Below are 24,975 nucleotides of genomic sequence, written 5' to 3' on the forward strand. Positions count from 1 at the left end.
GACTGGAAAGGTAGGAGGGGACCAGATTATAAAAGGCGTTAATTGCCAAATAGAAGATTTTCTGTTTGCTCTTAGAAGTTCAAGGGAACAACTGAAGTTGATTGAATTGGGGGAAGGTGGGAGTTTACATGGTCAGACCCACACTATAGGAAGAACAAGGGCAACTAGGTGGTGCAGTGGCTAGAGCACCAGTGCAGGAGTCAGGAGGACCTGAGTTCAAATCTCACCTCAGACACTTGGCACTCACTAGCTGTGTGACCTTGGGCAAGTCACTTAACCCCAACTGCCTCATCCTGGGTCATCTCCAGTCATCCTGAGGAATATCTGGTCACTGGATTCAGATGGCTCTGGAGGAAAAGTGAGGCTGGTGACCTGCACAGCCCTCCCTCACTCAAAACAAAGTCAAGTACAAGTCATGTCATCATTTCTCTGACGGCATGGTCTTCTTCAGCAATGAAGAATGAACACACAGAGAGACAGGAAGAACAATTTAAAACTGAGTGGAGAGATGTCTCTGACAAGATTTCTTTGGCTTCCCCCCTGCTTACTCTATTCTCTTTCCTGGGAGTCTCAGAATAGCTCCCTATCCTAATTTAATAATATTTGGCCATTGGCATGTGGAACTCAGCCCCATTTGACAGTTATTTTTCATATTTCTCCTTAGTGTTCATTCCTTTTACCATAGATATGGGGAAACTGAACTGACCAGGCTAGAGAAAGTAAAAATTAGCCCTTTATTGGTTTCCACTCTAATTTCTGTTCTATTCCCAAACCAGTTGTGGCAAGGGCATCCATTTCTCACTCTCCCTCCTCTTCTGCTGTGGGGGCACCTCATTGCTAGTTTTACAGCACCAACAAGATGTCCTCTGACAGCCTTTGGAGAAACCCCTCAGACCCTTTCCAGGGATAAATCAGTAAAGCAGGAAGTGGGTAGTGGGGGAGAAGGGCAGACTCCTCTCTAATCATCCAAACATCCTGAGTGAGATAAAAAGGTGGATTTCCAAGAGAGCTATGCCAGGCCTATCAAAGGGGAGACATCCTGCCGCTTTAAAAACGTACAGGTACAATGGAGCTTTCAGCCAGGGGTTTTCTGCTGAATATTGTTCCAGCCCTGGGAGTTTAACAGGGTGATGACAAAGAGAAAATACACCACCAGGTTTACTCAGCATGATTTGGGGGAATGTGGGGGAGGAAGGGAGGGAGGACGATGCAGAGGAGAGATCCGTGACCCTTCATAAACCAGTGCCCTATTCTAGCTTGAGATGGTAGAGACAGCAATTACTACTGAGAAGAGAGAAACCGAAATTTGCTTCTTTGCTGTTGGTTTCACAGCTCTGTCCTGAAAGCCCCTTTCCTGCTGACAGTCTGAATATTGATTCTCTTTTGTATTTTGCCCATGATCTCTATCCATAAACACTGTGGCTCTTACTTGTTTTTAACTTGCATCTTTTCTTCCTACCAGAGAGGATGATCTGGCCTAAAGGATGAAAGAATACAGGTTCTTGAGGTAGATTCATTGAGTGCATTTGACTTGATTCATTCATTCATTCATTTAACAGATATTTACTACATGCCAACTGCATGTCAGATATTGTGCTAGGCACTTGAGGACAGCTCCAGTAGTTAGCTGTGTGACCTTGGGCAAGTCACTTAACCCCAACTGCCTCATCCTGGGTTATCTCCAGTCATCCTGAGGAATATCTGGTCACTGGATTCAGATGGCTCTGGAGGAAAAGTGAGGCTGGTGACCTGCACAGCCCTCCCTCACTCAAAACAAAGTCAAGTGCAAGTCATGTCATCATTTCTCTGATGGCATGGTCTTCTTCAGCAATGAAGAATGAACACACAGAGAGAGACAGGAAGAACAAAGACTTGCTCCCTTTGCTGTGTGAATTTAGCTCCTAACTTGGAAGATTAGTACTAAACAGATAAAAAGATGAAGAACAGGATGGGGCAGTGCCCAGAGGAGTGATTGAGACAGTGAGTAGGAATTCAGTTAGGGAAGGATCAATATGGACTGAAGTTCCCCAGGAGACCTCCTGGATAAGGGGAATTTGAGCTGAATGTTGAAGGATTGGTAGGATGGGGACAGTGGAGACAAAGGAAAAGAGCATTCTCTTTGGGAAGAGTGAGTGGCATGAAGTAGGAATGGAGAATTAGAATTAGAAATTCCAAGTTTCTTTTCTGGGAAAAGTGAGACCAGCCTAGCTGGAGGAGGGGCTTCCTGTTGGGAGTAATAAACACAGTTGTATCAGCAAAGTGGGACCAAAATATGGAGAGCTTTATATGCTAGACTAAAATGTGGGCTCTATCCTTTCTGCATTTGGAAGACATGAAAGCTTTTTTGAGCAGTGGAGTGAGGAAGAGATTGATAAAGTTTTGGAAGATTCATGTGTTAGTTTATATAGGATGAATTGGAATTGGGGATAGACTGGAAGAAAGGAAGCCAGAAGTTTGTTTCCACAATCCAGGTGTGAGACAGAATTGGAAAGAAACTAAGTAGTAGAGATTTCAGAGAAAAAAACTGATAGAAGGGATGAATGAAAGGGGAAAGGCAGTCGTTTTGAAGCTTTTAAACCTGAGGAAAAAGTGATGCCACAGATAGAAAAGGTGAAGTTAGCCAAGAATGGGAAGCCCTACCTCAGTTTACACATTTCTACAAAGGGAAAAAAAAAAGTATGTTTGGTGTTGGGTAGGGAAGTTTGAGATCCTCAGAAGTAAGTGCTATGTAAATATTTCATTTTGTTATCTTAATCTACTTTTGGCACAAAGTTTAGGGAAAGGGGTTTTATTAACTCTTTAGTGCCAAAATACTTGAGGCGGAATAAAATGGCTTGGGGGGAAGGGTACGGAGGGAAGACATCTGTCTCTGCTGGACCCCAATAAACACTAGGCCAGCTGGTGGTGTCCCAAGGTGTAGGACACTGGCCTCGGGACAGGGCTTCACCTCTTCTCCTCCCTCCCCACCCCCACTCCCTTCACAGCACACCTTCAGCCCTCTCTTCCAGGCTCCTGACAAAGCTAGTCAGTTTGGGTCTGGGAAGACTCGAGTGACTCACACGCCAGCTGTCCTTGCCTTTGCTCTGTCTTTCTTCTAATTATTGCAGCATTACAACACATTCTTTAATGGACAGTCCCCACAGGGAGAAGCTGGTCTTGGAAGAAAAATTCCTGTCAATTCTTTGCCCTGGATAGGCAAAGCTCCGTGTAGATAACCTGGCTTTGAATGAATTCCTGCCCCTGAAGCTATATTGGGCTGTGTGGCTCCTTCTACCTGAGCCCTTGGGGAGCAGATTGAGTCTCTGGCATTCTTGGAAGTGGGGATGAGCTGGGCGGGCTCCAGAGGGAAGGGAAAGTCACTCCCCCTTGTTCTGATTCAGCCCTGTTCCAAAAAATGGAATTTGTGGAAATAAGCTCTCCTTGACAGGCCAGCCAGCACCAAGACCTGCAGCCATAAGCTGATTCATTCTCCTTGTGAATTTCTGTGCCAGAAACTTTTACCTCGTCTAAAGCAAGGAAAGGGAAGAGAAAGCCAAACTTGTGCCAGTCATATTCTGCACATCTCACTAGAGATTTAACTCTGTGTGGCCCTGTGGGCTTTTTGATGTTAGGGATTATTATCTGCCCCCAATGTAAAGGAAGGCAGAGAACCTTGTGATTGGAAAGAGTGATCTCCCCCTCCCTTCTGAAATTCTACCTTAGAGATTCCTGGCTTTGGATCTTAATAATTCCCTATTCAAATGCAAACGTCTGTGGACCAAGACATTAGATAGTCATCGTTGTTATTGTTGTTATGTTCATCCTTTGTTGCCGAAGAAGACTATGCCATCAGAGAAGTGATGACATGACTTGCGCTGGACTTTGTTTGAGTGAGGGAGAGCTGAGACATTAATAGTTATTTACCACTGAGAGCGAAGAGCTACGAGAAGACCTAAACTAAGTGAAGGAAGAAATGATGGTGGTACAGTGGGGGGGAGTGGAGAGAAAGAGGTAAGAGAATACCAAAGTCGAACTTCACCTTTTTTACTAAAAGTTTTGTAGGCATAGTAGATAGTACTTAGGACTTGGTGTCAGAAGAGCACAGTTCAAATCCTACCCCTCTGACGCTTAGTAGCTGTGTGACCCAAGGGCAATTCATTTAACCTCCAAATACCTCAGTTTTCTCATCTGTAAAAAAGGGTAACCGTAACACCTGCCTCACAGGATAGAATGAGTTAATGTATGTAAAATACTTTGTAAACCTTCAAGCTCTGCATAAAAGCTAACTACTTGCACTCACTCTCCACCCCCTCACCTCCAACCAATCTATTGTGAGAATGGATGTGTATTCCTAATTGGGCTTATCCTGGAAATACTGCTACCTTTGTTGTTGATTAGCATAAAAATTGACCTGATGGGCTGGATCCCTGAATTTTTGGTTCTCATGGTTCTAAAATGTTTTTTGTCTGGACCTAATTTCCATTGGTAAGGAACTCACTCCACAAATGTAGATCTGTAAATGTTCTGCAATTTATAGTCTTAAATATGGGCACCAAGAAGGGACTTGCTACAATCAGAAGAAGCAAGGAAGAAGGGAAAGCAGAAAGCGTTTAAGTGCCTACTGTGTGGCCCACTCTGCCGCATACTTGCTTTCCTCCTTTGATCCTCAGAACAACCAGAAGGTAGGTGCTTATTATTATCTCCATTTGACAGTTGAGGAAACTGAAACAGACAGTGGTTAAGAGACTTACCCAGGTCACATGTCTAGGAAGTATCTGAGGCTGGATTTGAACTCAGGTCTTCCCACCTCCAGGCCCAGCTGTATCTAAAAATACCACTCAGCTGCCTTCAACTAGGATTTGGAGGCCTCCAAGCCCATAAACCTTGCCTATGAGGCCTGCTGTCTGTCCACCAGAGATCATGCAATTGTAGGCATGTAATCCTTACCCCTGAGAAGTTACTTGCCCAAGGTCACACAATTATCAGGTGTTAATTGGAACCCAGATCTTCTGAATTCAAATTCAGGTTTCTTTCCACAGGAAAAGACTGAGTCTGAATGGTCTGCCTAAATTCTTAGCAGAAAGTAGAATGTAGAAAATACTTTTAAAATGATAGTAACAACAATAATAATAATTTATTATCACTACTACTACTGTTATACCCTGGGGGCTACAAAAAATGTTTCTGTCAAAATGCATGGGCCCCTAAGGATCAGAGGAGAGTGTAAAGCTGCAAGCAGCCTGGAGGAGAAAGCATTGGGTCAATATCTTCAGGTTGTGTTTTTGTTTGTGGAAAGGAATTGCCCTAAAACAAGACAACTGCAAATAATGTCTACGGTCGTAAGAATGCCTAAGCAGACTTCACATTTGTGGCCATACTTAGCCCAGTGCCTGGCACATAACGTGGTAAGCGCTTAATAAATGCTTATTGACTGACTGACTGAAAACCCCATCGAGGCCTGCCAGGATCAGAACGAGTCATAGCCACCCTTTGTTTCATGTGTTTTTCTGGTTTTGCTCAGAAGATAGAGAGATTACGGGCACCTGGAATAGAGTGAGTTGTGGCATTTTCCTGTCTACTTGAGATATCTTAAGAGGGAGGCAGTGTGGTCTAACAGGTCATCACACTGGGCTGAGAGCCAGGAAACATCCCTAACATGCAGTTACTTAATTTCTCAATGTCTCAGCCTCCTCAGCTAAAAGGCAAGGACTGTCCCAGTGGGGGGTGCCCTGTAGTGTGTGAATGAAGTGTTTATTTGCTTCGTCTGACTGGACCATTCCGGGCCTTCCTAAAGTGTGTTGACAAGAGAACCTGCCAGTCAAGGGCATGCCAGCTGTCTTATGTTCATTCAGCAATTAGGAGCTACTGAGTTAAGTGAGGCCATTCCAATTAGTGGGCTGGAGCTCAGACAGACAGACAAATGGAAAGCCCGGTATATGGCCCTGAGAGGTCTGAAGCAAGAGGGTGAACTTAGACCAGTCTACTAAGACAGCCAGTAACTTCTCTAAGGAGAGTCTTTTGACCTTGAATAGGATGTGGAATGTGGATGTGGAAATGTTTTAAAGTGCCTTTCACACCTCCAGAAACCTTTGCTAATTGCCTTACCTCTTTGTGTTACATATCAGTATTGAGAGGCATAGGTCATAGCACACCCATCTACCTGTATTCATGTATTTCTTTGGGGTGTCTTTTTTTTTTCCAGTTCTAGTTGTGTTTTATTTAGATTATGGAAGTCCTTGAGGGCAGGAAGTGAGTTTTCTTTCTATATTTTCTGTCCATAGGCTCCCAGCCCAGTTCCAGCGCAAAGAACGCTGATTAAATGTTGTTGATTGCAAGACTGACTGATGGATTGGGAGTGATAGCTTTTCAAGCAGGGGATGATCAATCACATTTCCTATCTTTTTCACTATACAAAAGAGGGGGTGGGGTGGAGGTAGAGGTGTGCCTACCAGTTTCTAGCTATGATCTTGTTTCCCACAGGTAAAGGCACGCACCAGCACACATGTGACTAGATTAATATAACTGTAAGGGCATTGAAAGCCACATGACAGGCGCTAGAATACTTCACCCTTACCGGTTTTTAGCCTTCTCCTTATCCCAGGTTAAAAAGAGAAAATAAACTGAGAAAGTCCAGCTGAGAAGCATTATTCACATTGATATAATTTAGACTATTTTTCTTTGCCGCATTGGCATATGTAAGGAGGTGTTGACTGGGTACAGCCACACCCTAAAGCACTTTAAGACAACTTCCTGTTTTCAAGTGCCAGAAACCACCCACAGAGAATAGAAAAGGTTCTGTCCAGGAGAGTTCTGAAACAGACAAAAGCGTATGTGGGTGGCTGCCCGTGATCCTTCTGTATGCTATTGGGCAGAAAGCCTTGGGATGTTTCTGCTTCTTGTTTCTCATGGAGTTGAGTTCTCTTGCCTGTAGATTGTGGGACGTAGAAGTCCCAGTCTTCTTAAGAGGTGAAGTCATCCCAAGTAATAATTTGTTTTATCATTCAGTCATTTCAGTTGTGTCTGACTCTTTGTGACCCCATTTTGGGGTTTTCTTGGCAGAAATGCTGGAGTAGTTTACCCATTCCTTCTCCAGCTCATTTTACAAAAAAGGAAACTGAGACAAGTAAGGTTAAGTGACTTGCCCAGGATCACACAACTAGTAAGTGTCTGGGGCCAGATTTGAACTCAGGAAGATGAGCTTCCAGATTCCAAGCCCCATGTCTGTCCACTCCCCATAAATAATAATAGCTAATATTTATACAGGACTTTGAAGTTTGCAAAGTGCTTTACCTATATTATCTTATTTGAAACAAGTTGCTGTGTTCAGAAGTGACTCACTTTGCTAAATATATGTGTTCCCAGGAAGCTGTGTTTGTATTGAATTCTTGTAAATTTAATCATTTGAACTGCACTCAGGAAGCTGGCTTTTTTTTTAAGTAATGCTGACCGATTTCATCCCAGTAAGGAGCTTCTGATAAGGAATTCTCTGTACTGATACAGATCAGCCCATGCTGTGCGATTTGTAGTGCTGGAGAGTAGCCTTTGGGCCCTGAGGGAATAAGTGACTTCCCAGGGTCCGTGAGCCTGTAGATTTCAGGGAGTCTGGGGACTTGGTTGGGCAAAAGAAAAGACATCTTGATTTTCACTTTTTGTTTTCCTTTGTAATCTTTTATATTTTGTTTTGTGCATTGAAAACAGCTATTCCAAAAAAGGAATCCATAGGTTTTTGTAGAGGCAGGTAGGTGATTCAGTGGAGGGCAATCTCTGGGCCTTAAATCAGGGAGATCTGAGCTTAAGTCCCTACTTAGACACATACCCTAGGGAAGTCACTCCACCTATCTCAGTTTCCTCATTTGTAAAATGGGGGAAATAACTACATCTACCTCCAGAATTATTATAAGAATAAAATTAGATAATATTTCTAAAGTATTTACTTAACGTAGTTATTACACAAGGCATGTAGTAGGAAAGGTCATTTCCCTAATGACATCCTACTAAAGCATCTACTGTGGGCCAGGTCTTGTGCTAAGCAAAATATTTTTACAAATATTATCTCATTTGGCCCACACAACAACCCTGTAAGATAGGTGCTATTATCATCCCCATTTTACAATTAAGGAAACTGAAGCTAACAGATTAAGTGACTGCCCAAGGTCATATAGATGGGGAATATCTGAGAATGGGATTGAGCTCAAGTCTTCTAGACTCCAAGTCCAGTGCTCTATACACTGTGCCAGCTAGCCTCCTCAAAGCACTTAGATAATAACAGCTTCAAAATCTGATGTGACATTGTAGAGAAATTTGGGATAGAAATAGGGAGAAGTTTTTCTCTTAGTTCTGAGGTTTCCAACCTTCAGGGTATTTTGTAGATCTTTTTTTATTATTATTATTAAATCACTCAGCAAGCATTTATCAAGCACCTACTATGTGCCAGATTGGAAATATAAAAACAAACATGAAATAGTCCTTTCCTCAAGGAGCTGTTGCACCTCAGGAGCCAGTAAGAGCATAGAAAAATAGTAGATACAAAATACGGTTGTGTTTTTGGTGAAACCTATAATTCCATAGCTCTATGGAGCTTCTGGGGCAACTAGATGGTGTAGTGGCTAGAGCACTGGACTTGGAAGCAGAAAGATTCCTCTTCCTGAGCTCAGATCTGGCCTCTGACACTTAACTAGCTTGTGTGACCCTGGGCAAGTTGCTTAACCCTATTTGCCTCAGTTCCTTATCTGTAAATTGAGCTGGGGAAGGAAATAGCAAACCAATGTAGCACCTAATATCTGTGGCAAGAAAATCCCAAATGGGGTCACAGAGAGTTGGACACAACCAAAAAGACTACACAACAACAACAGTTCTACTATAAAGAGGTGATGAGTTCCTGAACTACATGGTGGTCATGTGTGAATGAAGAGAAGAAAATGGTTATGTGAGAGATTTTAAATACTGAATCTTGGTAACTGATTTGTGTGGGGAGTGGGGTGGAGGAAGAGTAAAGACCTGAATAGCATATGGACCTGGGTGACTTGAAGGAAGATGAAGAAAGGAGGGAAAAAAGGAAAAGAAAAGCCCTTGAAATGAGGAAGTAAAGAAGAGGGATGAGTTTGTGGGGAAACTCAGTGAATTCTGTTTTGGTCATGTTAACTTTGAGATGCCTTATAGGACATCCAGTTCAAAATGTCCAATAGATAGTTGCTAATCCAGGGCTAGAGCTCAGAAGAGAAACTAGGTAGCTGGATACATAAATCTGGGAGTCATCTGTGTACAAGTGATAATTAAACCCATGAGAATTGATAAGGTTACCAAGTGAGAAAGTAGAGAAAGAGAAGAAGGGAGCCCAGGACAGAGCCTTGGGGTATACCCCGCAGTTAGTATGGGGGGGAGGGGGAGGTATAAATGATGATCCAGCAAAACAGACTGAGTAGTTAGGTCAGAAAAGAAGACAATATCCTGGAGAGAACTCTCATGAGTGCCAAATACTGCTGTAGAGATTGTAGCATCATATATTTAGAGCTGGCTGGAACCCTAGAGGTCAGCAGATGAAGAGGTCAGCAGATGAAGAAACCGAGGTCCAGAAAGGTCAAATGAGTTTCCTAGGTTTACACAGCTAGTGTTTGAGGCAGATTTCAAACTGCTTCTCTCTGACTCCAAATCCAGATGTCAAGAAGGATGAGATCAGTTAAAATACTTTACACTGTGAAGCGTCAACCTACCTATTCTGCATCTTCTCCAAGGACTGGATTGCCACCATTACTTAATAGGAGGTGGCTTCATAACACTTTACAAATTTCTAGGAACTCAGAGATATGGGGGCAAGTTTTAGCCATGCTCTGTGAGTGGCAAGCTTAAAAGAATAAAAATCAAAAGTGGCGAGCATTTTCCATGCTTCAGCAGCAGTGGTACTTGCTAATAAAATTCAGATGTAGGCTAATCCAGTTGGGGGGTGAGGGAGGAATAGGAAGGGAATTGAACTCTATCAAGAGAAGATTAATGCCACTTAGATATTAGCACCTTGCCACCTGATCTCTCATGCAGTCCTTCTAAGCCTTCTGAGAAAGGCTTGATGTTATGAAGAAGGCTGAGGCTCCCATGGCACTGGACCACTGATAACTTTGAACTCTCCTCGATTCCTCAAGGACAGGGCAGTTTTGTACTCAAAATTCTTGGTATGGAATGTCAAGAAACCTTTAGGAGAGTGGAAGAAGAGTCCATGGCTGAGTCCCTAGGGGGCTGAAACCACTCTTATTTGCTTCTGGAAGAGAGGTTTAGAGTCCCTCATCTGCTTTCCTCTCCAGGAACGGTGACTGATTATGACATTGGTAGGGGTGGTTGCAGCTCTCGGCTGTTCTCCCCTTTCTTTGCTGGTTTTTCACAGGTTCATTCTGGTTAGTGATGTGTTTGGAAAGTGAAAATTTTGCTGTCGTTTTCCCTTTTGGCTACCTTTGGTTGTCATGGGGACAGAGCCATCAAGACAATGAAAACCCCAACAGAGCTTTAAGACTAGAAAAAAGGATTGGGCTAATTTCAGAAGGCCTCAAGGCCAAAAAAAAAAAAAAAAGGAAGCTAGCAAGTAGGAAGCATCTTTTTTTTTTTTTTAAATGCAGACATCTCTGGGAAGGGTAATAATGATACTAACTGCAAGTGACTCCTGATTCTATAGCAGTAGGGTTCATCACTGTGAAGGAGGCAGGCTGAGTGCTAGGATCCCCATTTTACTCATGGTCGGTAGCAAACCAAGCTGTTATTAGTCACAACCTCTTTGGGCCTCAGATTGCTCATCTTTCAAAAGAGAAGATTGGAATAGATGATCTCAAAAGTCCCCCTGTTAGCTCTAAATCCTCTGCCCATGACCATACTCTGAAAGAGTAGGCTGGTAGAGAGAAAGGGGAATTTGAATATGTTGAGAGTCTTGGGAATTATGTGGGAGTAGGTCTAGTAACCAGGGACAGTGATGACAAGGAATTGAATGCCTGAGTTGGCCTGCTTCACCATTTCGCCTAGGGAGAATTTTTACCATGTTTTAGATTGTAGGGGCAGTGTGGCTTAGAAGAGAGAGCTGGACTTGAAAACAGGAAGACCTGGGTTCAAATTGCACTTCCGATATCATGTCCCTGAGCAAATTATTTGACCACTATGTGCCACAGGCAACTGCTTAAGATGTGGTTCCCCAAGTGGATGAAATCAGAGATGCTGAGCAAGGTAGCAGATTTGTAGATAGGGCCAGCTTGTGTGACACTGAGGACTACTACTGAAAAACGAGAATTCAAGGAGCATTACAGTGTCCGGGACATCCTGTGCCCTCTCTGTTCTCCAACTGTGTGCTAAAAGGGAGCAGATTTACTTCAGACACAGAGAATGGTATTACCTCAGAGTGGAAATTCCCAGGACATAGGGAACTCCATTCTTCACTCTGCCACTAGATCTGTGCTAAGTGTGTGACCACTGAGACATGGTATTTGCCACAGGCCTATAGGACACAGTTTAGCATGGTGACTAACCAAATCATTTTGGAAGCAGGAAAATGAAAAAAAAAAAGGAAAATGTCATTGACTGAGGATTTTTAACCTGGAATCTTCAAAAAAAAAAAAACTTTTGATATAATTGATTTCTTTTTAAATTCTCTGTTTATTTTATTCTATTAAATTCATTGTTTTTTATTTTATTAATATTTCTTTTTCTATAATTGTTTTATTTTATGCATTTAAAGACATTATCCTGCATAGAAGTCCAGACTTCCAAAGGGGTCTTGGACATAAAGTTTAAATCCTCCTGTTGTAGGTTCAGAGCAGAAAAAATCTTAGAGGTCATCTGCTTCAATTTCCTCATTTTATATATGAGGAAACTCATCTAGGATGTTAGGACAGACTTGGGATTTGAACCCAGGACTTTCTGAATCCAAATTCATCAGTCTTTCCACTGTACTGTGCTATCTCCACAACAGAGGGACAGTGGTCACCATCATTTTCAGCAGTTTCAGAGCCAGTTAGCTACTATAGGTGTTAACTAAGTAAATCTTTCTCTTTCTGTTCCCTACCTCCCTCTTTATGGTACAAAGGCAAGTAAGAGATATGGATAAAGTTCAAGGCAAACTCAGTAATATTAAAAAAAAAAAAAAGATGCTTGAGAGGAAGGAGATTGGGAAAGGTACACAAGTTGTGGTTCATTGAAAAGTCTTGTCTCTGAGATCAGGACCTGGGTTCATATCCCATGTTGGATACTTCTTACTACCCCTGTGACCTTGGGCAAGTTCTTTCACCTTCTGGATGACAATTTCCTTATCTGAAATGGACTCGGTGGTCTCAGACATCATTCTAGCCCTGAATTTCTGATTCTGTAACCTCTTAACTGAAAAAAGAATGAGTAATTGAGAAGGGAAGTTTCATAAGTGTGTCTGAGAGAAAAACTTGGTATGGGGCTGCCTGCCAGGAACGGTTGTGGGGCTCTCTCAAAGTCCTTTGAAATTTCCTGTTTCAGTTTTCTCGTGTGACACATGAGACTATGGGCCGTTTCTTCTTGCCATAGTTTTGTATTTCTTTTATTCTTAAAAACTGGTCGTCTTTGGTTTTGTACCTCATTCATATATCTGCTTATCCAATGAACATACCCTTGTAATAAAGATAGTAAAATAAAAAGATAGAGGAAGAAAAACACAGTTCAGCAAAACCAGCCTCTGACAACATATATAAGATTCCAAGGTGTTGTTTCTTGAACTATGCACACATTGTGGCAAAATTTCCCTGAACTATAACTAAGGTGAGGGTAACCAGTGTCTTCTCCCAGGATGCCAAATTTCAGAGGGTGCTGATAGCATTTGCAATCCTTTGACAGCATAGAAACAACTGGCCTTAATGGGTCATTAGCCATAATAATTAGTTTTCAAATGGCCTCTTCCACCCCTGGCCCTTCTCTCAGCCCCCAACCCCACCCCTGCAACTGTCTCTGTTTCATCTCCCTAGTCTCCTCCCCTCTGATCTGTCTGTCATTAAAATCCAGTGCCTCCTACTCACCTTCACCCTCTTGTAGCAACACTACCAAGTATGAATATATGGGTGTTAGTCTGCCCCTTATGTAAGAGTATCCTTTTTGCAACTAAATTGGCCATTATCACTTCTTTCAATTAAGAAATAGCCTGCTTAATCATTTACCAACACCAACTGCCCTATTGTATTCATTTTGTGGAGTATTACTCTGGAGTGCTGGTATCCCAATCATCATCTCTTCAGAATGAATTCAATTCATGGCCATTAAGACTTGAAGAAAAAAAAGCTTTGAAAATGATCCATCTCTCTGATCAATGTTTTTGGTTGTGTTACTGCTGTAAATGTTGCCCAGGATTTGGGGATCCTGTCTGTGTCAAGTGTCATTGTTATCTGTGACACCCTGGCCCAGGAACTTGATCTGAGTATATCTGGTGCCACAGCCCCAGATACAAGTCAGTGAGTATTTATTAAACCCTTACTATGTGCTTACTGTGCTGAGTGCTGAGATTGCAATGAAAGGCAAAAACAGTCTTTGCTTTCAAGGTGCTCACACTTTTAATAGGAGAGAAAACTTGCAACCAAGTACTTCCATATGAGATATATACGGGCTAAAAAGGAGGTAATCTACAATGGAAAGGCACTAGCCTCCATGGGGATCAGGAGTGTATTGAAGGTACAAAAGTGGCTAATTTATAGCTCTGGACCTGCCCTCGCCTTTGATCTGTCACTACAATTCAGGGTGTCTCCTAGTCACTGTCATTCTCTTGTGTTGCCACCACAAAGTATGCCTTTGGTGGCAGGTACCTGAGTGTTAGAGTCTGACCCTTATGGAAGAGCATCCTTTTTGCAGTGAAATTGACCCTACCACTGCTGTCAGTTAAGAAATAGTTTGGCTAATCATTTACCAGTCAGTCACCTGCTTGTGGGAATTCAAAATCCAAATATGAAAACACCCAGTGGAGTAGTATGCACAGAACGGGCTCCTGCAACCTCTTGTTGAGGACTGAAAGTAAAACATTAACAGCCTGCCAATGGTGGTTGGTCTTTTTAGGAATTGTATTGGAAATTTTCCATGGGCTCCAATAAGCCATCTTCTTGGTCTGCCGCCATCTTGGTCTTTCACTCATATGCTGTTTATGTTCTTACAAACTATTAGTTTGAATGAGATGCTGTTACTATTTTGAAAGTGTCTATGTGGATAAGCAGATGGAGAAAAGGTTCAGAAACTTTTCAGTGAAAATTACCTGAGTCAACTACTGAGGTTGAGAGGCAATGACAACTGTAGGTGGCTCTTAGGATGATTGAGGAGGGAGAGAGGGAAGGAAGGGAATAAACATTTATTAAGCACCTACTGTATACAAGGCACTGTGCTAAGTGCTTTACAAATATGATCTCATTTGATCCTTACAACAATTCGGGGAAGTAGGGGCTATTATAAACCCTATTTTACAGTTGGGGAAACTGAGGCAGATAGATTTGCCCAGGATCACCTAGCTAGTAAGTGTCTAAGTCTGCGTTTGAAATTGGACCTTCCTGACATTTTTGGCCTAGCACTCTATCCACTGAGCTATCTAGCTGATTGGGACTCACGTTTGGAAACTTAGCTTTTCAGAGATAATTTTGAGTATTTGAGTATGTGAGAAACACTAATTAGAGGTGAGTTCTGAGATTGGCCTGGTTTTTGATGTGTGTCACATGCTTGGTGAAGAGTAGTTGATCTTGGCACAGACAGCTGCGGAGACATCATTGGTCTGAATCTTCTGCATTGAATATGGAAGAAAGATAAGATCCTTATTCTTTATTATTCAAAAATCTTTAATGTTGTTATGATATACTGTGTTCCTAATTTAAAAATTCTGGGAACAGAAGAGCATGCTGATAAAAAATTCAGAAAGATCAGGAAGGGGTGGGGGAGAAGGTGTGCCAATAGTTCATAGATAATAAACTCTCTAAGGACAAAGGCTATGTTTTATTAATCTTTGTACCTCCCTCAGTACCTATCATGGTATATTAAGCACAGTAGGCAGGCGATTAATAAATGTTTATTTCATGAATGAATGAGCTGCTGACCTGGCTGACTAGCATTTTTAGTATTTCAAATGCTCATAGACTTCAAAGAAAGGGAGTCCAGCCAAGGACTACAGGTCAGTGATCTATCAAAATGGTGTCTGCAGTCATGGATCCAGTCAAGTCAGAATCTGTAATCATCCTCATCTTATTCAACCTGTTGGGAAACCTTTGGCATAATCCTTTTTGCCAGTTTTGCAGGGGTTTTGTTATATTTCATTTTAAAAGAAGAGCAGTGAAATGTTGAAATGACTGGTCATATAAAAATAGTATTAGTAGTACTAAGGTTTACAGGGCAGCAAAAAGGGCACCCGGTTCCAAAAGCAAAATGAGGGCCAAAGGTTGGAAATTCCAGAGAAGTAGATTTCAGTTTAGTATAAGGAAAAAATTGGTCAACAACATTGAGTTCTCCAAAAGTAGATTGAGCTGCATTTGGAAGCAGAATGATTTTCACCTCATTAGAGGTCGTCATAGTTGCATTTGTAGGATCCTTGATTTACAGAGAAGGAAACTGAGGCACAGCGTATTAAGAGGCAGAGGTAGTATTTGAATAGTTTACCTGGAGTAGTTGACCTCTTAGTAAATCTTTCTTTTTCTTCCAGTTCTATGTACTGGAGGCTTCTTGCTAACTAGACTAAAATTGGCCATACTTTTGGGAGTAGGCCAGGTAGAAAAGGAACTGATACATCATTTTCTTTCACCTTAATATTCCATCTACAACAGTCTTCCATACCCATGAGCCATTGTTTAGTATCACTTAACACTCTCCATCAGGCTACCTTTTTATTTAAATTTTTTTTCAGTTAATAGTCATTTGTTTTCTCTCCTTCCTGTCTCCTCTCAATTGAAAAAAAAAAAAGAAAAGAAAAACAAAATCCTTTTTAATAAATATGAATAGTCAAGCCAAACACATTCCCACATTGGCCTTGTCCAGAAATGTGTGTCTTACTCCAGAAATGTCAAAATCACATCCTGTAGGTTACCAAAAAAACTCCAGAGTTTTCCTAAACCAGATTAAAATGTAATAAGGAGAGATGTTTATCAAAATAAATAAAAATACAATTTTTAGTTTTTGAAGTCCACATGTGGTGGAGGTATTTGTTTCAATTTGAGTTAGACACTCCTGTTATTCTAAATCTTTAAGATATCTTCCAAAATTAAGAAATCATCAGACTCTGGATTATTTACTGTATTCTGCAGTGTGCATTTGTGTGTTCATCTTGTGGAGTATTACTTTAGAGTGCTGGTATCCCAACAATCATTTCTTGGGCCTCAATCATTGAATTCATGGCCATTAAGGCCAAAAAAAAATTGTTGAAAATGAACCATCTCCCTAACCAATGTTTTTCTGTTGTGTTGCTGCCACAAATTTTGCCCAAGATTTGGGGATCGTGTGTCAGATGTCATTGCCATCTGTGACACCCTGGCACAGAAATTCTAACTGACGTGTTTTTGGGTTTTTTTTACCATTGCATCCATGTGATCCAAAATGGCGCCATAACAGTGAATATGAAAGTAATATAATTAGTGGTTTGACCTCAGTCCAAAAAAGTTTCTGACATCCACTGGTAAAATGCTCTTTGTGAGGTTCTGCTGCTGTTTCTCATGACATTTAAGAATTCTGTCCAAGTTCAGGTTTGGGAATTTTCCATTTCTAACCATTTTTGACAGGGTGTTCATGCTTATTAACCTCTAGTCATGACTTTGTAACTCCTAGGCTACTGGGTTAGAATTTACAGCAGTTAGTTTATTAACTGAGACCAGTTAATGTCATGTACTCTGCTTTTTAAATTTTGTGGTTATGGTTGTGGTCCTCCTAAGTTTGTGGTATTAAGAGGAATGTCCTTGTATAAATATCTCTGTGCCTCTCCCATGAGAACCTTGGAGTTAATTTGGAATGCAGTTTGATAAAGGAATTTGGTATTTAGTAATTGCCAATTGGCAAAACAGAGCAATTGGCAAGAATAATTAGGACTAAAACCTCAGTGATTTGCACACGGCAAAGAAAAGAGTTTCCTCTTTGGCAGTTATGTGTATATTTATATATGTTATGTGTCTGTCTGTCTGTGTGGGCAGGTAGGAGGAGTGGGAAAAAAAGGGAATTATTCCCCTACTCAAAACAAACTGCTGAAATGTGTTCTTTCTTCCCTTTCCAGAAAGAAGACACAGTTCGATGTGTAAACCTTCGCCCTCTCCAGCATCACCACCCTCCAATTCCAGGACATCACTGTTACAAGTGAAAGCAAAACCCTGTATCAGCGGCCATAACCCTGTCAGCAGCAACACAAAGCCATTCAAAACGCCCAAAGACAATCTACTTACCTCTAGTAGCAAACAGCACACAGTCTTTTCTTCGAAAGCATCAAGGGATAAACCATGGTGAGTCATTGGGTGCTGGAAATACCAAACTCTTTGCTTACCTTTTCACCCTTATTCCTTGTTGCCCTCACACTAAAACATGGTGCTTACTTTTTGGTTAGGCAGCATGTTCCCAGACATAGGAAAATGAAGAGAAAAGAAGGAAAATCAGAATGATGTCCTAGAATTAAAAGCTGGAATGAAAGCGAGGGCTTAAAAGTCTTATTTTCTTGATGTGGGAAATTTTTTTCTCCCCTTACTAGAAAGAGTAAATGATGCCCAAGTAAAGAAACACAGAAAATATTCTTTAAATATATAGCCAATTTATGATTTCTCATGCTAAATAATATTATTAAAAATTCCATATGAAAAGAAGAGTGGTATAGTAGATAGGGAGCTGACCTGGGAACCAGGAAGACCTGGGTTCAAGTCTTACCTCTGATATATACTGGCTGTGTAACTCTGGAGATGTCCCTTAACTTCAAAGTGTTCCAGGCAGTTCTGTAAAATGATAACTTTCAGTAAAGGTGCTGATCTGCACTGAGAGCAGTTTCCTTAACTGAGAAGAAACCTATACCAGTGAAATCCCAGGTCAGATCCCTAGCCCTAACCCCAAAATTCCACAAGTCATCTTCCCCAGTGGGAAAAAAGGGAACCCCATTACAGAGAGTAAGTATTGACCCACTGGGTTATAGGGACCACTCTCATGATGGAGGCTCCTCCTCTACTGAAGGAAACTGAGTCTGGGACTCTGCTTTGTACTGAACCTTTTTCTGGCATGAACTACAGAATCACATCTCTGGTGGATACTCATGATACAGACCCCCCCAAAAATGCAGTGGTGTATAAGCCAAAGATGACCAAGGAAAATGCATTCCTTTGAAAGAAAGTGAATTACAAATGCCTGTGAAAATGCAGAGGGTGGTATAATTTTTTCACCTCTATCTTTACAAAAAATATTATACTTTGATTGGTTAACTAGAGCTGGTTCCCTCTGTGATGGGAAAGTAGGAAGAACCAACTAGAACAGAAAAGGAAATATTTGAAGAGTGTCTTCAAAAGGCATTCCCTGTGTCCATGGGTGTGATGATATGTATGCATCCTAAGATACTTAGGGAACTAGGAGCGATTATTACAAAAGTGTTAACCCTTAACTTTGGGACTGTGAAAATAGTATGAGAAGGCCAAAAACAATGCCTGGAGGAGTCAGGGAGAGGTGCAGTTTAAGTAAAAATGACATTGATCATTATGAACCATTAGGCAGAACTTCATTCCTGGAAAGATAGTACAATAAATCATTTGTCAGTCAATTTGTAACCACAGGATTTTGATTGTAAGTAATTTGAATGCTTTAGTGAAGAGCTAATCATTTTCAGATCAATGGAATTTCCTTTTGTGATAGAAACACAGACAATGGAAAGTTAATAGATGCCCTACATCTGCCCTTTACAGTAAGGCTTTGGTTCTTTCCCCATGCTGTCCTCATCCACAGGCAGAGAAGAAACCAGGCTCTGGTTCTTCCTTTAGTTCAGAGGACACACAACCAATTGAGTGGGTCACACTCAAAGTGACTGTCTGGGGGTCCAACAGCAACACATATGTAGGGATGTGTCCTATAGTTATTATTATTTATTACCTTTATCAGTGACCCAGAGGAAGGAATGGAAAGAAATGCTCATTATTATTTGATTAGAGTCAGCACTGCTGATGCCCTGGATGATAGGACACTAAAAAAATGTATCTTCAAGAACGGAGTGAAGTTTAATGTAAGGACAAACATAGGGCACCATGTTTGAAATCCACAAATGATGAGATAAGGCTGGCTGGGTGAGTGTAAAAAGAGTGGAACAAATTCAGGTGATCACAAGTCAAACGAATTGCCGGTGTAATCCTGTTAGTAAAATGTTAAGATGGTAGCAAGATGCAGTAATAGAAGCATGGGACATGAAGAACAAGGAAGGAATCCTTCCCATGTATTAGCTGTTAGTCTAACTTATTATTTCCAATTTTCAGTCTCCACATTTTTTAAAGAATTTGTAAAAACTGGAGAGGTTCACTTAAATTCTACAAATATTTATTAGCATCTACTGAGGGCAAGCCTAGAAAATGGTGACAAGAGTTTTCAAACGGCTGGAAAATAGATGCTTTGAGAAAATGGTTAAGAGAACTGGGTTTCTTAATAATAATAGTAACGGGTCTTCAGTAGCCCCGTAAGGGGCTTCACATAGATCACTTCATTTGATCCCTACAAAAATCCTATGAACAAAATTCTGAAGATGTTATTGTCCCCATTTTAGAAATGAGAAACCTGAGGCCTGGAGCCATAATAAAGGACTTGCCCAAGGCCTCACAGTCAATAATTGTCAGAGGCAGGATTCAAACCAAATTTTCTATTATCTCCAGCTTCAGATGTTTTTCCATGCCATACTGCTGCTCTTAGACTTAACATGAGGAAGAGGAGGGTAATGAATAGTATGTTATAAGGAGAGTGCTGACCTGATGACCTTCTTCTCCGCAAAGGATAGAACAAAAGAGCAAGCGATGCAAGAGAGAAATTGTTTAGAAGTAAAGATGGACTTTTTGATTTAAAAGTGATTAAATATTGCAAAGGGCTAGCAAAGATTTAAGATTCTGTGTTCCTGGAGATAGGCAAGTACTCATTTTGGCTGATTTAGCCAGTCACTTGAAGGCAAGAAACTGAACCAGGTGAACCCATGAAGTCTTTGATTCTGTAATTTAACTTTAGTTCACTGAACTACTAATAGGAAACCTTTAAAATTAATACTCTCTAGCAAGAAGTGGCATTCCCCAGTAAATGCAAAAATACTGTTCCATGGTTTTGCTTAAGGGGATCTAACCATGACTGGCATTCACTTAGAAGCATGTAGATTTCTCATCTCTTCTTCACAGAAAGTTTCATTAGCTTGATATCTCAGCATCAGAAGATTGGTATATACATATGAACCAAAGATAGCGCAATTAATAAGACCGTCTTTAGGTCAGGGAATTGTAAAATCCAATTTAGATATCCCAAATGGAGAATTCAGTCAGCTTTCTGAAAGCTGTGACATAATAAACACTGCCTGAGAATGGTCATCTCTGACCTTAACCAACTACAACTGGAGATAAGAAACAGACTTTCTCAAATAGATTAGACTTACTTATGAGTGAAAATGTTTGTTTTTATTGTTATTCTAAATTCAAGTTTACCCCCTAGAATTTTTTTTCCATGAGCTTAAATAGTCTGTATAATTTTATTTTTGGCTTAATAAGTTAAAAAATTCTTACCCTTTAATGCTTTGATGAATCCACCAAGGCAGAATTAAACCTTTGCACACCTCATGCTATATGATTTTTGCTGGCAACTGTCCTTAAATTTTCCTTAGAGAATCAGTCATTGAGCATTTAGTAAGCATCTTCTGTCTACAAGACACAGTGTTAAGCATGGGGATACAAAGAAAGGCAGGTATCCTTTGGATGGATATCCAATGCTGTGTAGGCCTTCCTATGGATCTTTCATTCTTACAACATAAACTGACCCATTTTCTTTTCCATCAAATATCTTTAGCAATGCCTTTTCTACCACTTTTCACTCCTTGCTGGTAACATGTTAAAACTTAGTCACATGTACCATATGTTTTTCTATTGCCCTTTGGGTCACTTGTAAGTTTGATTCTTCTGAGATTGTACTATCCCATGATTTCCAGCTTTATATCAATGTTCAAATGGATCTGTGATCCTATATGGGAATTCCTTCCAACAATGCAGATTGCAACCCCTCTCTGCCTGTCATCCTAGGTGATTCTTGTTCATGTCCCCCATAAGTACACCATGTTGGTCTATGCAGCATGCTGGAGGCGTATTTTACTTTCTCGCAGTGTTACGAGGGTACTAGTGGAGCACTCTGGCTCCTCACATATCATCCCTTGCCCTCACCATGACCTTCTCTTCTTATTGTACCATTCCTTAATGATGTCTTTTCTCTTATTCTTCAGAATTCTTCATGGATTATACTCACACCCACCTTTGCCTCTGTGCGATATTAATTTTTATTTTTTTTTTGGTAACTTGTATTGTACCATATAGTAACACCAGGAGAATGTTTTGTCAGTCAATTAACAAGTATTAAAATGTGGGCCTTTGCTTTCATGGGATCCTCAAGATCATTAAAGGAGCTTTGAAATTTCTTGTAGGCAATCCTTCATGCTCTCCTCTCATTCAGCACCAGGCCAACTTGTCTATTTGTGTGTCTATTCCAAATATATATTTAGAGAGAGCTAATATATACTTACATGTATATAGACATATGGAAAAATAGATAAAAGTGGAGAAGCTCTGGAGTAAGTTATCCATACATATCCATGTCATAGTCTGGGCAGCAGACATTCTTTATCCAGTTGGTCTTTCCTAACTACATTGAATCATTCTAGCTCTCTTCTGGAGAACTCTGCAGTCTTCTGAAGCTTGAAGCAATCAGTCCAGTGCTATCTGCAGTCAGAAGCCTCTAGAGGACTTCGATCTCATCACAAATGGGTGACCATTTGCTATTCAGTTATTCCATTCTGTCCAGTTTGTGACCCCATTTGGTATTTTCTTGGCAGAGATACTTTAAGTGGTTTGCCATTTCCTTCTCCAGCTCATTTTACAGATTAGGATACTGAGGCAGCTCGAGTTGTCTGAGGCTGGATTTGAACTCAGGTCTTCCTGCCTTCAGGCCTGGCACTCTTATCCACGGTGCCACTCCTGCCCTTGATGACCGTTCACAACCCTCTTGTTGTTGTTTGCTGTTCTTATTGTTGTATTCGCTCATCTGATGTTTTGGTCAGAATTCTGGTGAACAGGGCTTTTTTTGTAGGTCCGTTTTTCAAGGAATCTTTAATACTTTGATGTATGGGTAGGATCTACCTTGTTATAAAAGATACTACAAGGCTACATTTTGTTCCTTTTTAAATAGATTTTTGATAGCTTTTATTTTTAGATTACCTATATTTCCCCTGGTATCCCTCTCTTCCTGCTTCCTTCTCTGAGAGCTATCTCTTAAAACTTTTTTTTTAAGAAAAAGAGAATCAACAAAATTGATCAACATCCCCCTCCAAAAGAATCTGGTATTATATACAATATTTCATGCCCCTGAACCCCTGCTACACCTCTATATGTTTGTTCTTTATCATTTTATAACTTTCTTCTTGGCTGTTTTGTGGTGATTCTTTTCATTTACATTATTCTCATCATTGTATGCTTCATTTTCCTAGTTCTTCTTACCCAAGAGGAGAAAAGAAGGGAAATTTAAAAAGGAAAAAAGTAGATAACTGCTAACTATATAATAATAAATCATGAACAAATAATAAATAACGATATGGTAATAAATAATAGTGAACCTCCACATTAGATAAAACTCCCAAACATACAGGGTTGGCTATACAGGGTGAGGCACGGGGCTTTCTCCTTTGGGAATAAGGTCGCCTTAAAGTAGATTAAGCAAAACTAACCGTAGAAACAAAGCAATGACTTAAAAGAAGAGAAACAAAAACCAGAAACCTTAAACTCGTCGTTCATCACCAAGAGAATGCTGATGATAAAAAAAAGGACTTTTTTTGGCAGCCAACAGTTTAGGGCTATTAAAAGCGCTTCACTATTTCCCAAATGCTGTGTGCTCTTCCCAGATCATTTTCTATATACTGCACCTGGTCTGTCTAGCTTTTTGTCATGGTCTGGGCACTATGTTTATTCAACCTCTTTGTTTTTCTGGTATAGATAGACCAGTTTCTTTCATGTTGTTCATGGTTTTCACAGAAGAGACTTTGTAGTATTCCATAATTTGATATGATTAATACCATGCCATTGCGAAGTAGAGCCTTTGGAGACATCATCGATAGGGAATCTTTCTTTTGTTTCGATTTCATTAGAGATGTCTTCTTGTGATACCAGAGAACACTGTAGGTGAGCTTTTATATCCCTGTTTTGTGCCTCACTTGATCTTAAAACTTAGGGAATCATTGGACACAGTTATTGTTTAGTCATGTGTGATGGACCCTTTCATAATTTCAGTATATTCATTGGAGACCTTGTTTGAGAAGAACCATAAAGTGCTAAAAATGACAAAAACTAAAAGACATAATACAAAAATAAATTAATTATTTCTCAGCAGAGTGGAAATAACTGGTGATAGACATAGCAGTCATTTCAGAATCAGCTGCCATGTTCAGATGACCTCAAACAGGCATTCACAGTGCTTAGGAAGTTTCCAGTCTTCTGAGTATTAGGACCTTCTGTTTTTTACAGTTAATATCATTTATCTGGCCTGTAGATAGCTTTCCTTGAGATAGCAAGAACTAAGAGGAACCCATGTGTGAAATCCTGAAATCCTTTGCTACAGAGCCCATAGGGAAAACAATGCTAGATGCAAACAAATTGGTTTGGGTTACTAGTAGTGGATCACACCTGCCAGGGCTTTATGAGCTATGATGTAGTCTTCAGTCTTTAGCCATAAGAACACAGCCAACCAGGCAGGGACCTGGACTTACAGTCGCCCAGTCTTTTCTTCTTCCACCGTTGCTGTGACTGAATTCTTCTAGCACATCCAGTTGGTCAAGAACTCACACTGGCCCTAATAAATGAAAGGAAGGAAGGGAACGGGGTTTCTTCCCTAGCATGGCTTATTGCTTTCTCCCTAGATCCTATCAACCCAGACGTGTGTTGAATACTAAATATGCCCAGCTATTAAAAATGCAAGAGGTGGTTCTGCTATTCCAAAAGAAAAGGAGCAAAAAGAAAAATTAGCAGGCTTGTTGCTCTCTCTGCATGCACACTCTGGCAGCGGTAGATTGTTGTATGTTTTTCTCGTCCTCTGAAAAGCTTGTCTCCCCTCAAGATGGGAAGCACGTCTTCCCATAAGTGATGGTAGTGGGAGTGGAAGTGTTTTGGAAATCTTCCCAATACTTTATGGAAAGGAAAATTATAAATGAGAGGCTCTGGCTAGCCGCCTAATGGAGAAACCTGGTTGGCTGATCTTTCCTTCCCTTGTATTGGTGAAGGCCAGAAGTGGTGCTCAGAAGTAACAGCCTTGGGAAGAAAGAGGCAGCTGAGTCTACCAGACAGTATACCAAATTGAGGAAATAGATCACTTACAGAGTCTGTGTGTGTTTGTGTGTGTGTGTCTGTGTCTGTGTGTGTCTGTGTGTATGTCAGTGATTGAGTGGCTTAAGCACTCTGTGCCTCCTTCATGTTATGTAGCTCAAAAATGGAACTACTCTTCCCTCACCTTGCAGGGACAGTCTAAGGATAAGTGAGGTAAAAAGCATATTGAGTTTTTCAGAATTAAGAAAGGTACCTTTATCCATTATGACACCTCATTATCCTCATTCTTGGTGATATTATTAGGGAAAGAGGATTAACAGGAGGTTGGATAGAGAAAAGAAATTGATATAATTCTATGTGTTTTAATGTAAGAGATTTCCATTAAAGAGCAAGGGTAGGACATGGAAGGGAAATAAGATAAACTAATCAGTCTTGGGATTTTCATTGGTTATTTTTTCCCCAGTTCTCAACAACCCTTGGCCATATTAGGAAAATGTTAAGCTGCATGGAGTTAACA

General features: G+C 40.6%; 1 protein-coding gene across 7 annotated transcripts in view; it reads left to right on the forward strand.

The window, feature by feature from the left end:
* The window catches only part of ATXN7L1 (ataxin 7 like 1), a 269,784-nt gene that overhangs the window by 188,252 nt on the left and 56,557 nt on the right, over positions 1 to 24,975 (forward strand). For all 7 annotated transcript variants that reach the window (XM_072653089.1, XM_072653090.1, XM_072653097.1 and 4 more), the window contains one exon: positions 17,180 to 17,402. In XM_072653089.1, coding sequence (XP_072509190.1) covers positions 17,180 to 17,402 — 223 coding nt within the window. The remainder of the gene's footprint in view (positions 1 to 17,179; positions 17,403 to 24,975) is intronic.

This window comes from Notamacropus eugenii, chromosome 3 (genome assembly GCF_028372415.1).
Source record: "Notamacropus eugenii isolate mMacEug1 chromosome 3, mMacEug1.pri_v2, whole genome shotgun sequence".
Taxonomy (NCBI): Eukaryota; Metazoa; Chordata; class Mammalia; order Diprotodontia; family Macropodidae; genus Notamacropus; species Notamacropus eugenii.